The sequence below is a fragment of the Manacus vitellinus genome, unplaced genomic scaffold (assembly GCF_001715985.3).
Source record: "Manacus vitellinus isolate BGI_N305 unplaced genomic scaffold, ASM171598v3 scaffold_24_pilon, whole genome shotgun sequence".
Lineage (NCBI taxonomy): Eukaryota > Metazoa > Chordata > Aves > Passeriformes > Pipridae > Manacus > Manacus vitellinus.
The window spans coordinates 384,390-400,210 of record NW_021939798.1 but is presented as its reverse complement, the minus strand read 5'-3'; the positions used below and the strand labels follow the sequence as shown (position 1 = coordinate 400,210).

The window sequence follows — 15,821 nt, the reverse complement described above, 5'->3', positions numbered from 1 at the left end:
CCCCCAGCATTCTGGCAGGCCTATGTGTGCCTCCAATTTCCATTGGAAGATCAAACGCTGTGACTCTTGGGGATGGTCTTGTGCAGGGCTAGAGGTTGGACTTGATGGTCCTTGTGGGTCCCTTCCAACTCGGCTCATTCTGTGATTCTGTCATCAAAAGATTGGGCAATATTTAAACATTATTCTTGTGTCTTCACAGATTCAAAAAAAAGTCAGGTTCAAATCGAAACTATTAATTGCATCTAGACAATATATCAATTTATCTGGCACAAAAAAATTATTCAAAGTCAGTATCGCCAAAGAAGGATTTTAGGGAGATAAAAAAAAACAACCCCCAAATCTGTACACAATTATACTCAGTTCTTAATTTCCAGAGAAAGTAATCAAATCTCTTAGGAAAAAGTAATACTGGATACTATCATCTTATCTTTAACAACAGCAAGAGAGAATAATTAATGAAAGCAAAAAAAATAATCAGAATAAAAACGTACTCTGATACTGTGTAAAAAAAGAGTAATTCCATATTTCTTTTCCTTTGCTGGACACACCAAGCTGCAAATACCTGAGACTAGTGAATGAAACTATGTTTCCCTAATAGGAAGCTGATGCTCTGGCTGATGCTGAGGAAAGGTGTGACCAACTCATCAAAACCAAAATCCAGCTGGAAGCCAAAATTAAGGAAGTGACTGAAAGGGCTGAGGATGAGGAGGAAATCAATGCTGAGCTGACAGCCAAGAAGAGAAAACTGGAGGATGAATGTTCAGAGCTGAAGAAAGATATTGATGACCTTGAGCTAACACTGGCCAAGGTGGAGAAGGAAAAGCACGCCACTGAAAACAAGGTACGAGGCAGAAAATCTCACCCACACTCCAGAAAAGAGCCCCACTCTATATCTACTTCCTTGATTTACACTTGCTCCCTTCTTCCTAAAGGTGAAAAACCTCACAGAGGAGATGGCAGCCCTGGACGAGACCATCGCCAAGCTGACAAAAGAGAAGAAAGCCCTCCAAGAGGCCCATCAGCAGACCCTGGATGACCTGCAGGCAGAGGAGGACAAAGTCAATACACTGACCAAAGCCAAGACCAAGCTGGAGCAGCAAGTGGACGATGTAAGCCCACGGACACACAGCAGGAACAGACAGGTATGGAGTTTGAGCTGGCTGGTGGAGCACTGATGGCCTTGTTCTGTGTAGCTGGAAGGGTCCCTGGAGCAAGAGAAGAAACTGCGCATGGACCTGGAGAGAGCCAAGAGGAAACTGGAAGGAGACCTGAAGCTGGCCCAGGACAGCATCATGGATCTGGAGAATGATAAGCAGCAGCTGGATGAGAAACTGAAGAAGTGAGTGTGGCCCTGGGGCACCTCAGTGCTGGGCTGCAGCTCTTGTCTTTTTCCTTTGAGCTGTAACCCACTTTGCTTTGCCCAAAGGAAAGACTTTGAAATCAGCCAGATCCAGAGCAAAATCGAGGATGAACAAGCCCTGGGCATGCAACTACAGAAGAAGATCAAGGAGCTGCAGGCAAGTGTCTGCCCTTCCCCTGCCTGCCCCAGGCTCGGCTCAGGGAGGAGGAGGGCACGGGCGTGAAGGGTCCCTCGTGTTCTCCAGGCCCGTATTGAGGAACTGGAGGAGGAAATCGAGGCCGAGCGAACCTCTCGCGCTAAAGCAGAGAAGCATCGGGCTGACCTGTCCAGGGAGCTGGAGGAGATCAGCGAGCGCCTGGAAGAAGCAGGAGGGGCGACGGCAGCTCAGGTGGAGATGAACAAGAAGCGGGAGGCAGAATTCCAGAAGATGCGCCGGGACCTCGAAGAGGCCACGCTGCAGCACGAAGCCACGGCTGCCGCCCTGCGCAAGAAGCACGCGGACAGCACAGCTGAGCTGGGGGAGCAGATCGACAACCTGCAGCGTGTCAAGCAGAAGCTGGAGAAGGAGAAGAGCGAGCTCAAGATGGAGATTGATGACTTGGCCAGTAACATGGAGTCTGTCTCCAAAGCCAAGGTATGGAAAAACAGACTGAAAACCACTTGGAAATTAATTCCATTGAAATACGTCTTTTCAAATTATGGCCTGGTTACCATCTAACTCCCTGTCTCTCTATGGAGCTGTGTTTCTTACTTTCTAACACCAAGGAACAGTCCAGACCTTGCAAGTCTGTTCATGTTTTTCTGCTTAGAGTCCTGCTCTTCCGAATAAGAAGGCGTCTAGATCCTAATCTTCTTTCATTCTCTGTGACCTCCACAGGCAAATCTGGAGAAGATGTGCCGCACCCTGGAAGACCAGCTGAGTGAGATTAAGACAAAGGAAGAAGAGCATCAGCGCATGATCAATGACCTCAATGCTCAAAGAGCTCGTCTGCAGACGGAGTCAGGTGAGAAACACACATCTACATTTGCAGATCAGTAATCTCAGAGAGTTATTGCAAAAATTACTCTTCTGGCCACATGTTCTTTCCAACATTCTTTGTCTCCCCTCGAATAAGAAATGCTTGAAATGGGATCATAAGTTTCAGCAAGGACTGCTAACAGTTTGGTTTTACAGCCCCAAATGTCCACAGTAGTGTCATCAGTGGCAATAAAAGTTTTGTGCATCCGCAACCTTTCCCAGGTGAATATTCACGCCAGGTGGAGGAGAAGGATGCTCTGGTTTCTCAGCTGTCAAGAGGCAAACAGGCTTTCACCCAACAGATTGAGGAACTCAAGAGACACCTAGAGGAAGAGATAAAGGTGAGAGGGTTTTCCATACTTTGTTCTGTCCATCAGATCCCTCCTCTCTAAGAGGCAGTTCAGATACTTATGGGACTACTGAGCTATCATGATGAGACAGGGAAAAAAACCATTTAGGTAATTTAGTGCTTCTCTTCTCAAGTTAGCTTCTCCCTAGAATTTATCCATTATTCTCTTTGTCAGTCCCCATTGTCATTTTGCACAGAAGAATAATACAGTGTCCAATTAATACTCAGTCCGATTTCCCAGGATATTTCTGGTCTGTGACTCAATACTCTTGTTGCTGCAGGCCAAGAACGCCCTGGCCCACGCCCTGCAGTCCGCTCGCCACGACTGTGACTTGCTCCGGGAACAATATGAGGAGGAGCAGGAAGCCAAGGGGGAGCTGCAGCGCGCCCTGTCCAAGGCCAACAGCGAAGTGGCCCAGTGGAGAACCAAATACGAGACGGACGCGATTCAGCGCACGGAGGAGCTCGAGGAGGCCAAGTACGTGGGCAGGGTGGGGAAGGCTGGCAGAGACTAAAAACAGAAAATTGAGGAGACCACTGTGATATTCAGGAAGAAGTCAGTCTTCTGATTTGGGGTTGGGTAAAAGGAGAGTAGCAAATAAATTCTGTAATGCACGTGGTTTGGGGAAAATATTCACAGGTAAACGTTTAGGAGGCAGGGAATGACAGAGAGAAACAATCTAGTATGTAGACAAATAGAAAAGGAATGTGGACCACAGACTGTGAAGTGGCTAACCACACTGTTGAGAAAAACAACACAGAACTGAATTTCTCCTTGATTGATGACTGTGAGCTCTAGTTACGATTGAAGTGGTAAAACATCTTGTTCTGAAAAGCCCATCAACCACACACAACAACCTCTCCTTTGCTCTCATACAACGAAATGTGCTTAACACAGGAAGAAGCTGGCACAGCGCCTGCAGGATGCAGAGGAACACGTCGAAGCTGTCAATGCCAAGTGTGCCTCCCTGGAAAAGACAAAGCAGAGGCTGCAGAATGAAGTGGAGGACCTGATGATTGATGTGGAGCGATCCAATGCTGCCTGCGCTGCTCTGGACAAGAAGCAGAAGAACTTTGACAAGGTCTTTTGGGCTCCAGCCCTGGGACTCCTGGGCAGAGCCTCCCCCCGGGATGGCCACATCCCTACTCACGCCCCGTTTCTCTTCAGATCCTGGCAGAATGGAAGCAGAAGTATGAGGAAACGCAGGCTGAGCTGGAGGCCTCCCAGAAGGAGTCTCGCTCCCTCAGCACGGAGCTGTTTAAGATGAAGAATGCCTATGAGGAGTCCTTGGACCACCTGGAAACAATGAAGCGGGAGAACAAGAACTTGCAGCGTAAGTCCCTGGCCCTCTGCTCCGGGATGGGCTTTCTCACCAGCTGAGCATTGCTGCGGGGTCTGTGCCTGCAGCTCTGCAAAGATGCCTGTCACCCTGGTGGGACAGGGCCCTTCCCATTCTGCTCTGGGCCTGAGCAAGCCATTGGTCTTTGTTCCCACAGAGGAGATTTCCGACCTCACGGAGCAGATTGCGGAGGGAGGAAAGGCAATTCATGAGTTGGAGAAAGTCAAGAAGCAAGTCGAGCAGGAGAAATCTGAACTGCAAGCCTCCCTAGAGGAAGCTGAGGTACAGCCTTCTGTTGTTAATTGTTTAGTTACAACACAGTTAGGTGACTTTAGGTGACATTTATGAAATTATATACATTGAGAATTAACTCCAGGCACAGGAAGCAGAGATTTTGCATACCATTAAAATCTTTGGATCTACGGGTATACTTTTCCTTTCCTGCAGTCTCAGACCTCTTGCTGTACACTATTCTTTATGATATTTCATGTAAACTTGTTGACATTGGGGTTGTTTTTAAATTAATTGGGTTTTATACTTTTTTCAGGCTTCCCTGGAACATGAAGAGGGGAAGATCCTGCGCCTGCAGCTGGAGCTCAACCAGGTGAAGTCTGAGATTGACAGGAAGATAGCAGAGAAAGATGAGGAGATCGACCAGCTGAAGAGAAACCACCTCCGAGTCGTGGAGTCCATGCAAAGCACCCTGGATGCTGAGATCAGGAGCAGGAATGAAGCCCTGAGGCTGAAGAAGAAGATGGAGGGAGACCTGAATGAAATGGAGATCCAGCTCAGCCATGCCAACCGCCAGGCTGCCGAGGCACAAAAGAACCTGAGAAATGCACAAGCAGTGCTGAAGGTATGACGTAATTAAACATGCGATGACTGGTTTCTGACACAACTAAATTTTTTTCCTGTTGTGCAATTCTGTCAGTTCTATATTGGTGGGAAAACAGAAAATAGGAAAATAGAAAATACACACCTCACAATCTGTCTTGACTCTCTTTCCAGGATACCCAGATACACTTGGATGATGCTGTCAGGGCACAAGAGGACCTGAAGGAGCAGGTTGCCATGGTGGAGCGCAGAGCAAACCTGCTGCAGGCTGAAGTTGAGGAGCTACGGGCAGCCCTGGAGCAGACGGAGCGGTCGAGGAAACTGGCTGAGCAGGAGCTCCTGGATGCAAGTGAGAGAGTTCAGCTCCTACATAGCCAGGTTAGTATATAAATACATTTAGTATTTATACTTTTGCTCCATACATATAAATTACATATCCAGCCACTGAAGACTGGCTGAACTGTAACATTATTTTGTAAAATGAAGTAATTTCACAGTAAATAAGAAGTAATAGGTAACAGATAATATTAAGACTGTCTTTTCAGACATAGATATAATGAATTTCAGTAGACTACAGCGTAGATACCTTAAAAGTAATAATTTCAGAGAGATATCTGACGTTCTTACTCTATTACTTACTTGAGTTCAACACCATTGAGTTCAACATTTCCATTTGAGACTTTAAAGGCGAACATCGGCTGACCAATAACAAAACAGCAATACATTGACATTTGTCATTAAGTTTAACAATGTCGTTATAAGTATTCAATAGAACCATCTCAAAGTTTTGTGATCACTAGATTGAAAATGGTAAGGAAAAATCATGTCTTTTTTTAATTTTTCAGTCTAAATTTCTTCTGTTACCTAAGAAACTGTTAGGAAAGACTTTATGAAGGACATTCATGAAATACTGAAGCACATCATATCTAAGATACTGACAGTTACTGCAGCAGCTCCATTATAATAGAATGTGACCTGATGGCAAAAACTATATAAGAAAAGTTATGCAAATTGCTTGATATGATACTATATCAAGCAAGCTAAAAAAACCAAAACTGTGATGTTCATGCCCTTCAACAGAACACCAGCTTGATCAACACCAAGAAGAAGCTGGAGACAGACATTTCTCAGATTCAGAGCGAAATGGAGGATACGATCCAGGAGGCCCGCAATGCTGAAGAGAAGGCCAAGAAGGCCATCACAGATGTGAGTCGGGGCTTCTTTCATTGCTGATGGGGATGTATTCTCCCCAAAATGTCTCCAGCCCCACAAGGGCTTTGACCTTTTGCTCTGCTCAGGCGGCTATGATGGCAGAAGAGCTGAAGAAGGAGCAGGACACCAGTGCCCACCTGGAGAGGATGAAGAAGAACCTGGACCAGACAGTGAAGGACCTGCAGCACCGTCTGGATGAGGCCGAGCAGTTGGCCTTGAAGGGAGGCAAGAAGCAAATCCAGAAACTGGAGGCCAGGGTGAGTAGGGCTGTGTTGGTGCATGAGTGACCCCATCTCTTGGAGAGACACCCCCAGGGAAGCTGCAGAGACGGGCTTCTCATTGCAGGTGCGGGAGCTGGAAGGGGAGGTTGATGCTGAGCAGAAGCGCAGCGCTGAAGCCGTGAAGGGTGTGCGCAAGTACGAGAGGAGGGTGAAGGAACTCACCTACCAGGTAAGGCTGGAGGCTTCTTTGCATTGCCTTCCTGGTAGAACAGTGTCTCAAAACGTTGGAACATTGCCTTCCAGAGGGATTTCTTTCTATACCTCAGACAATGATGGAGTTAACTGGATTTTGACACCTGTCCTTCTGGACTGCAGTGTTCCATAAACTATATTATTCCCTCTGTTTCACATTTATGAAATTTAGAGAATGATGTAAACAAGGTTTTCTGTTACTTGCCATTCTCTGTAGTCTGAGGAAGACCGGAAGAATGTTCTCAGGCTGCAGGATCTGGTGGACAAGCTGCAAATGAAAGTGAAGTCCTACAAGAGGCAGGCTGAGGAGGCTGTAAGTACCAATTTGAGCAAACCAGACTTCCTTCTTGTCAAATTCTGTTTTGATATTTTCTTCTGTTCATCTTTTTGAAACCTTGACTGCTTTCATGCAACATGATGACGTTTTGACACAACACGGAATGTGAGAGTAAGACTTTCTGGGTTTGGGAAGAACTATCCTTCTCCAATTCTGTTTTGCTCTATGCCTCATTTCCCACTCTGTTTCTTCCTTCACACCCTACTCTGGGCGTCAGACGCAGCTGCCAGTCTGCCTATTGAGGACTCTGACATGAACTCTGCCTAGACCATGCTGTGTGTAACCATGCTGTGTGTGACCATGGTCTTTTTGACATTGCAATATTCTTTTCTCTTCCCTGAACAGCTTCTTGTCTTGGTTGTGAACCTGCTCTGCTAGTCCAGCTGTGGCATTTGAATTTTTCTTTGCCCAGTTTTCAGATACTAAATGTCCACATGCTGTCTGTTGTTTTCCCTCTCCCCGCACAGGAGGAGCTCTCCAATGTCAACCTCTCCAAGTTCCGCAAGATCCAGCACGAGCTGGAGGAAGCCGAGGAACGGGCTGACATTGCAGAGTCACAGGTCAACAAGCTCCGAGTGAAGAGCCGGGAGTTTCATAAGAAGGTAGCAGAGGAGGAATGAGGTTCCCAAAGCTAAAAAGTGACCTGAGGCATGCATAAAATGTAAACCTCTGTGTTGCTTTCTTCTGTAATTATCATTTATGTGTAGGTAATAAATACAGTAGAGACCTTTGCATATGAACAGTGCATGCTTTTTTTATTCTAGCATTCATTACATTTAAAAGTATGTCAAAGAGCATTACATTTTTACATCTGCATTTTAAAAGTGCATGAAAAATAGTAACAATTATATAGATTTCTTATTCCTCTTGCAATGAGAAGTATGCACTTCTTTGATGGACTAAGACTACATTCTTCCAAGTTATTTTGATCAATACTTTCGGAAAAAAAAATAAAATAAAAGGAAAAATATTCCTGAAGCATTTAACATACACCCACACACACCCATATATATATATATTAAAATATGTGTATATACATATATCATTTTTATTAATTGATAAACTTATTTGGTTAGGTTTAATGGTATGGGAAACTCAAATTTCACTCCAAGCATTGACAAGCAGTCCAAACAATGTGGTGAGGCAGAGGCATGAAGAGATATCCTCACTCACTTTCTCTGAAGTTATTTTGCTTCATGCATAGCACAAATCATACACATTCACATGTGGGATAAGTAATGAGAATGCACAGTTAAAAGACTATGGAGGAAAAAATAGGTAAGGCTGCAGATTCTGTTTATAATTTGAGTCAAGCCCTCCCTTGCCTTTCTAGGCTCACCCCTTCCACTCTGTCCACAGCCTGACTCTTCTGCCTGTTTATTGCCATTTTCAACATACTGGGCCTGTTCATTTTCCTAAGAACAGCCTAGAATATAATATTTGCATTAAGCTGAACTAGACATTCAACAATTACATGTTGATTGAAAATGTAACATAAAGTAAAGTACAGCCCTGGTTAGGTAAGGTCCCTAACTACTGATCACGCTTTGGAACACATTCAGTGTGTCTAAGTGCCTAGTAAATTAGAAGTGAAGCTGAATAGGGACTCCTATTACTGATAAATTTGTTTTTGCCAAGACACAGTGTGAGACTGACTTGGTTGGTATTTTTGGCATATGGTCAAGCTTTAGCAGCTACCTCAAACTTGCTGTTTATTTAAAGCATGTGCTAAACATCTTCGACCATCCCACCAGAATTGTCAATCCGTAGCTGACCTTCATGTGTCCCTTTTGGATATCTTTTCTAATCCTTCAAGTGCCGTAAAACCACTGCTTTAAAATGCTAAGGGTTCTTAATAAAACATGTAAATAATATTTGAGCAGCAGAAGACAGCTGAAGTTAGGAAGGGACACTACTCCACCCGTTTTAGAAACCACAGTTCAGGATCCACCATAGCTGAGCATCTCTGAGGCTTTTGGTGCTCCCTTGAACCCTTTGGGTTATTTGTATGAGCAGCACCCATCTTCCCTGTGACTGATAACACTAAACACAACCCCACTTCATGGCCCATCTCAGGATGTGTCACTGTACTACCATGTGCCCTGCTATTCCAAGGGCTCATCAGAGACCTCCAGGAACACATCACAGTTTTTGGTATCAATCACATTTCAGAAAGGGGGCAGGGTGAACAAGGGAACTGAACTGAGCTGAGCAGGAAAAGCCTCTTTTCTGCTCTTACAGTACATTTCATCTCCCCTGCCATCCAAGGGTTTCGTGCTGAGCCAGAAACCCTGTGGGGACAGATCTCGGCTGGAGTTGGGGCACCACAACACTCCTGCCTACCACACAGGCCATAATCCAGAGGGAAATGCACCTGGAGCCAGCTTCAGGAGCTGCAGTAACCAAAGGGACCCTCTGCCGACAAGGCAGAAGAGGCAGAACTTTGTTCTGCTAATACACTTACCCGTTTGGCTGTGCATCATGAGATAGATCATTTTTATTTCCCCATGTAGCTGCTCACCTACATCCAGCTTCTCCACCGCAAAAGCAGGGGATGGGAGGGGAGCAGAGGGAGCCGAGAGGGAGCAGAGGTGGCCGGGAGGGCGCGGAGGGGGGGCCGGGAGGGGAGCGGAAGGGGCCGGGAGGGGAGCAGAGGACGCCGGGAGCGGTCGGGCAAAGCAGGAGGGACGGGAGGCTCCCGCAGTAGCCGCGCCAGCCCTGCCGTGCAGCGATGGGCACCCCTGGCCGGCGCCCCAGGGCAGGGGCCCTGGCGGGGGCAGTGCAGGAAGGCACGCGAGTGAATGCCAGCCGTGAGCTGGTTTTAAAAGCTCCTTCGATGGTCCGTCCCTCTCTCTGGGAATTTCAAAGTTCCCTTTCTCTTTTCCCTATTTTTCAGCCTCGGTCACCCCCTGCTTTGCCTCGACACCTTCCTGAGCTCTGGCCGGGTCGCCTCACCCGCGGCACAGCTGTTGCAGGCCGGGGCGGGCTGAGGGCCCGAGGCCCCGCCGGTGCCAGGGCTGACCCTCTGGCAGGGCTGTCCCCTGTGCCAGGGCTGTCCCTGTGCCAGGGCTGTCCCTGTGCCGGGGCTGTCCCTGTGCCGGGGCTGACCCTCTGGCATGGCTGTCCCTGTGCCAGGGCTGACCCTCTGGCATGGCTGTCCCTGTGCCAGGGCTGTTCCTGTGCCAGGGTTGACCCTATGGCAGGGCTGTCCTTGTGGCCGTGCTGCACTGCTGACCACACCGCTGGGACCCACAGACGACCCCCTGCCCCCCGAGGTGCTCTGCTCAGACGTGGTGCCCATCCAGATTGGCTGCACCCTCTGTGTCAGGGCAGCATGAGGAGGGAGGGGAGCATGGGGTGAGCCTGGCAGAGGTGGTAGATGGAGAACAATACTGGGGCATGATACTTGTTTAGTCCTTCCTTCTACCAATGAGAAATGGCATTGCCTATGTAGCACTGTGATGGCAGATAGGAAAGTATCAGTGAATCAGTAGAGACCCAGACGACTTCTAGAATATACCTAAAATGTGAAATAATTTATTTTATTCTCTTTATACTTTTTTGCCCCTTTTTTTCAGGAATGTATCATTAGTCTTTATGTCCTTTCAGTTTACACTAGTTTGTTTAATGAACGTCCTCAGCAATCAGTTGCAATTGCTTTCTGGCTGGTGTTTATCAACAATTTATCATGTTGACTTCTTGGAAAGCTGCATTGTTAGCCCAAACTGAAAACACTATAAAGTATGAACTATTTATAATACAGAGGAGAAAATTTTACTGGCATAATTTTTGCCATTAAGATCAATAAGCAAAGTTTTTCTATTTTAGGTACCTTAAACATTTTCCTTTTGAAGAAGCCACCACCTTTCAACAGGTCTGAGAGCTGACTGAAGAGGCTGCTCAGGTTGCCACTTCTCTGCAGCCGCTCTAGAAGGATTTATAGGTTCCTCTGTGCTCAGACAACTGCTGCCTCTCCTTTCTCAAGCAGACGTGCACCAATTTTAGCTTCAGTAACTGTTGCCGTTGTGGACACCCTCAGAATGACAGAAGAGGCAAAATCAGTAGGAACTGGACACAGGGAGAGAGGAATTTCGGTGATGGATAGAGGCTCAGTACTAGGTTTGGGTTTATTACATGTGTGGGTGCGATTCAACTCCAAACTCAAATACCTACTTTTAGTCATCTTCATGCCCAAATGAATCTGTAGGTAAGTGAGCTGAATGTTTAAGCTCCTGATAGACAATACTATTAGAATCAAGCACATGTTTCGGGTCACTCTAAGGTAGACAACCACATTAGGACAACTGGGTCATTCTCCAGTTTTTATTAACTTGAGCTCTGATGCCAGCAGGATCTACAACACCTGGATCCCAGGTAGGAACATATGCATATGGTGTGTGTGAAGGGCTGTTGGTGATGGAAGACTTGAGCAAATAGGGAATGCATATATACAGCAGGAGGGCTATACTTGTGCAGGTCATAGGGAGGGAGCTCCACTGGATTTGGTAGACAAGAGGAAACCCTGAGAGAATATTATAGCTGGCAGAAAAAAAGCTAAAATGCCTTTTGTGAAAGACTCTAAAAAGTTGTGGCCACTTTCATTCTGCTTGATTGAAACAAAATTGTTATATTAAAGCAAAGGATTTCCTGACATTTTTGAGGAGAAAAATACTGCAGTTTTAAGAGCTATCACAATTTGCCTAGTTTAATTTTCACTTTTTTCTTTTACTAGCAAAGGTAGTAAAATTAATTTTATACAAAACTTAATCCCCCAGATACACATGCACACATACACTCATTTTTTCTTGACCTTCAGCTTTTACATATCTGCAGTTTGTCCAAGTTTGTCTAATTTAGAAAGTTACAGTTTCAATTTTTCTTTGTCAACTACAAAGTTTTTTCCAAATTAAGAAAGCTTTCCTCTTAAAATGACAGAAAGGAAAAACAATATCAAAAATACATACAGATAGAAAAAAATGCTCACTTTGTATTCTGTTATATTGACTGGGACTATAAAGGCAAATAAAGAAAGGGAAAATATAAGTGAAAACAGATCAAGCAATATGTTACAGGTCGTGGAAGTTTTCAATTCCATGTAATTTTGAAAAATCCTTTGGAAAACTATTTTCTTTTGAGCCTTCAAACCTTTATGGGTTATTTTTTTTCTATTTGAAAAAATCTTACAAATCAAGGCTTTTAGGCAACCATCAGCTTTATGTCAGTATTATATATGATTGTGGGAAAACCATGAGGTTTTCCTTTTTTTTTTTTTTCTTCTTTGTAGCCAATTTTAATCCAGGTCAAAGACTGCATGCACCAGCAAAATGAGACAACGTACAGAGTCATTGAAATACCTGAAACTCATACTGAATTCCAGTTCTCAGACAACATAACTGCATTAAACACATGAAAGAAATGCTGCTTTATACTCAGGTAAGGATTTAGTTGTCAGGGTTAAATCATAGGACTCAGTCTTACTCTTCAGTGGGAATCTACTCCAAATGTGAAGCCGATGTCTGTTAATCTTCTCCCCACCCCCAGGATTACAGTGCCATCACAGAGACACAATCAGCTGAGAGAAGAGGAGGAAGGAATTTCCTCACTTTCTTATCCAGACCTCTGAGTAGGAGATGCTGAGAGAGGAGCACAACTGGTACTGTAGCTGGGGAGGCAAAACACTGTGGGACCAGATGAAGCTGCTGAGATGTGATTCACTTCAAACTTCTTTGTGGTAGGAACTGTAATTTGGAAGGTGAAGACCAGTACATAAAAAAAAAAGAAAGAAAACAGAAGAAAAACAAACAAAACCACAAATCAAGATCTGTTGCATAGGGATGAAATTGTTTCTCAGTAAAGCAAAGGATTTCACTGCTCTCTTCACCACTCTGATCTTGTGAATATGGAAGATGTGTAACCCCTTCCTTAATCTGGGTGGGCAACGACCAAGAATCAGCACAGTACATTGGCTTTTTACACAAACTAGAATGGGGTTCAGCTCCCTCTAACAATAACTGCCTCTCTTTCAGACCAACATAGTACATGACTCTTTCTGTTCTGTAAATTTATTAAACCTTTCCCTCCATCTGGTACACTTATGCAGAAAAAGTAGTGCTGAATGACTACCCTATGTTGAGACAGCACCTATCTCTCCCTACTGCAATGGGATATAGGTCTTAAGTTCAATATAATGGTTCCATAGTCCCGTTCATGTGATCTTTGAAACTCTTCAGCTCCAAAAATCACAATTGGATTTCTGTGTCTTTCCTCTGGCACCTAACTCAGTGACTTCAGTCTTTGAAGCTTTTATCTTTAACTCAAGGTAAACTTTTTCTGCTCTTTTATTGTTCCTTGTGTCCATGGTGACTTGCTGTTATTCCATTGAAATCAAACCCCTATTTACTTGCTCTTCCTTATTCACATATCCTTATCACTACTTTCAGACTCATTCTTCCCCCCTTCCCTTGCTTTGGCTTTGATCCATTTTACTCCTCAGTCATTCTTATCATCCTCTGATTCTCATTCCTGTGACTTCTGTTCCTTTTCAGATGCTTCCTCCTGCACTGGGATTTTCTTCCTCTAGCAATGACCCTGCCTCTCAGTAGGACCCCTTATGTTTTTCCACATTGAGGACTCTGAGCATTTGCACCAGACAGAAGCCTGTGCCTTCATGTCTCCATCCTTACAAGTTTCCTACTAGAACACACTGTCTCTTACTCTTCACTTTCTTTGCTTGAGTCAGCATCCGATGGATTACAGAACCAATGTAGCCCCTTTCATCTCTTTTAGCACACCCTCCCACTTCCCCCCCTTCTCAGGCTCTCTTGTCAAATTATTTATAGGACATTGATTCACAGACCTGCTATGTCTAATTATATCCATTCACTTCTAATATAAATGGCAATTTTGCTAGGAGTTAAGATTGCCAAAAATGTTTTGACCTAAGAAAGAAGAGGTGGTGGCTACATATGCAGATCAGATTCTATAAAAGTACTCTGGGATCAGTGTGTCGTGTCCTTCCTCAAAAACCTCTAAGGTAAGAGTTTCAGGGACTTGGGACTGGGGAAGTGGGGGATGAAGGAAAACTGGCCCTGCATTCCACAAGCACCAGTGCATTCCTATAGATGCTCACATTTATTCAGTGGGGGTCTGTCAGTGTCAGCTGGGATTTTCAATCTGGTTTCAAGGCATCCATATGTTTTCAGTCTATAAATGTTGTCTGGGGTGCAGCAGTAAGAAGGAAGTTACTAATTCTCTTTTTTAATACTGACCAGCTTCCAATCTACAACCCATTCAGCTTGTCTCACAAAAGGTAAGATCTTGATTTATTCACTCTATAGGGGCAGGCAGAGTTGCTCTAAGGCAAGGATTCTTTGCAGGTATGCTGGTAATCCCTGTATTCAATATGTTTATGTCCGCTGTATAAATACAGTACGAGAACTGGGCTGGATTGCTGATATCTTTATCACAAGATTCTTAAAGACAGTGATCTTAAAAGTACTGATCACTGCTGCATTGCCTACATTCTTCCCAGGAATCTCAGTAGAGACCAGTTTCCTGGAGAAACTGTCCTAAGAAGAAATACCCCATCAGAAAGCAGTTTCCAATTACTTTGTGAGTTTTTTTGCATTTACCTCAAACATCAAGGGTAACTGGCACTGGCTGTGAAGCAACAGGAAAAGACATACATATTTAAATAATGTTAATATTTTCTTTTTTCACATGGAAGCTGGAGGAACAGGGTTAGAATTTTGCATATCAAAACATCAAAGTGATTAAAGCAAGCATTTCATCCTGAGCTTCCTTATAGGCTTGTTTCTGCCTATGAATATATTGCATAATTGTGACATAATTATATAGGTAAATATTTGTAATCACAGGGAACTGAAGAAAGGATGATACCTACTGGGATAACTGGAAAAAGAGAGATGGGATAGCAACTAAATTCGAAGTTTTAAAGATTTGCACCCAGGAAAATAAACTGCTCACAATTTTTTTTTACCTTAATTTATATTAATTTTGTCAAATATTGTCACTAGAATATATCCCTCAAAATTATAAAATACCAACAAGCAATCATGTGTAAGGAATATAACTAGCATGCTTTGAATAAGTGGAGGAGAGTTAGCATAGCACTGATTTCAGGAAAACTCAAAACAGTCAAAAGAAAATAGTTTAATTCTTTAAAAAGTCAATATACTCACAGATTGCATACATATATGCTAACATAATTTATACTGACCTACTATATATATTATACGTTTTAATAATACCATAAGGATATATTGTGATAAAAGCCTACAGTGTCTATAAAATAACACAATGTACAATATGTATGCAATATACATAATATAAACTAATATACTACAATATATAATAACACAATATATGCTGACATAGTATATACTAATATCTGTAATGTGGTAATGTTATTCGTCTTAGGAATAGTTATATGATTCCTGTTAGGAATCTTGTAAGAAAATGGGAGTATTATAGGTATTATAGGCAATATTAAAATTGCAGTTGAAAAACTAGGACTATTTTTCAACTATATGTAATTATTTTGTGAAATGGTCTCATTTGAGTTATAACACATTAATCAAGTGGAAAAAACATGTAGTTAAAAACAAAACCATGTCAGGAAATTGTACCATTCGTTTGAATTGATAGCACCTATTTGTGTCGTGAAGTCTCTGCTGGCAGAGAAGGCAAAGCAATTTTTTTTACATGTAAGCAGGGGAACATTGAGTAGAATGAATTTTATAGTGTACAAAAATACTGTGATCATTGTTAAACTATTGTTTCTGTTAGGCTGGCCATACTGCAATAATGAGGTTACTAAATGGTAAAGGGTCCAGAAAAAAAGTTTAAAAAATATTCTAAGTCCATAATATCCTTTCT

The 15,821-nt window shown here is 43.7% G+C and overlaps 1 protein-coding gene across 2 annotated transcripts in view; it reads left to right on the top strand.

Annotated features, from left to right (window-relative positions):
• The window catches only part of LOC103766638 (myosin-1B), a 57,929-nt gene extending 50,270 nt beyond the window's left edge, over positions 1 to 7,659 (top strand). For both annotated transcript variants that reach the window (XM_029959983.1, XM_018073083.1), the window contains exons 21-38: positions 599 to 841; positions 933 to 1,109; positions 1,194 to 1,339; positions 1,427 to 1,517; positions 1,605 to 1,994; positions 2,238 to 2,364; positions 2,601 to 2,719; positions 3,009 to 3,205; positions 3,626 to 3,809; positions 3,896 to 4,061; positions 4,225 to 4,349; positions 4,615 to 4,923; positions 5,076 to 5,279; positions 5,982 to 6,107; positions 6,200 to 6,370; positions 6,459 to 6,563; positions 6,804 to 6,899; positions 7,391 to 7,659. In XM_029959983.1, coding sequence (XP_029815843.1) covers positions 599 to 841; positions 933 to 1,109; positions 1,194 to 1,339; positions 1,427 to 1,517; positions 1,605 to 1,994; positions 2,238 to 2,364; positions 2,601 to 2,719; positions 3,009 to 3,205; positions 3,626 to 3,809; positions 3,896 to 4,061; positions 4,225 to 4,349; positions 4,615 to 4,923; positions 5,076 to 5,279; positions 5,982 to 6,107; positions 6,200 to 6,370; positions 6,459 to 6,563; positions 6,804 to 6,899; positions 7,391 to 7,543 — 3,129 coding nt within the window. In that variant the 3' untranslated portion in view covers positions 7,544 to 7,659. The remainder of the gene's footprint in view (positions 1 to 598; positions 842 to 932; positions 1,110 to 1,193; positions 1,340 to 1,426; positions 1,518 to 1,604; positions 1,995 to 2,237; positions 2,365 to 2,600; positions 2,720 to 3,008; positions 3,206 to 3,625; positions 3,810 to 3,895; positions 4,062 to 4,224; positions 4,350 to 4,614; positions 4,924 to 5,075; positions 5,280 to 5,981; positions 6,108 to 6,199; positions 6,371 to 6,458; positions 6,564 to 6,803; positions 6,900 to 7,390) is intronic.
• The last annotated feature ends 8,162 nt before the right edge of the window (positions 7,660 to 15,821 follow it).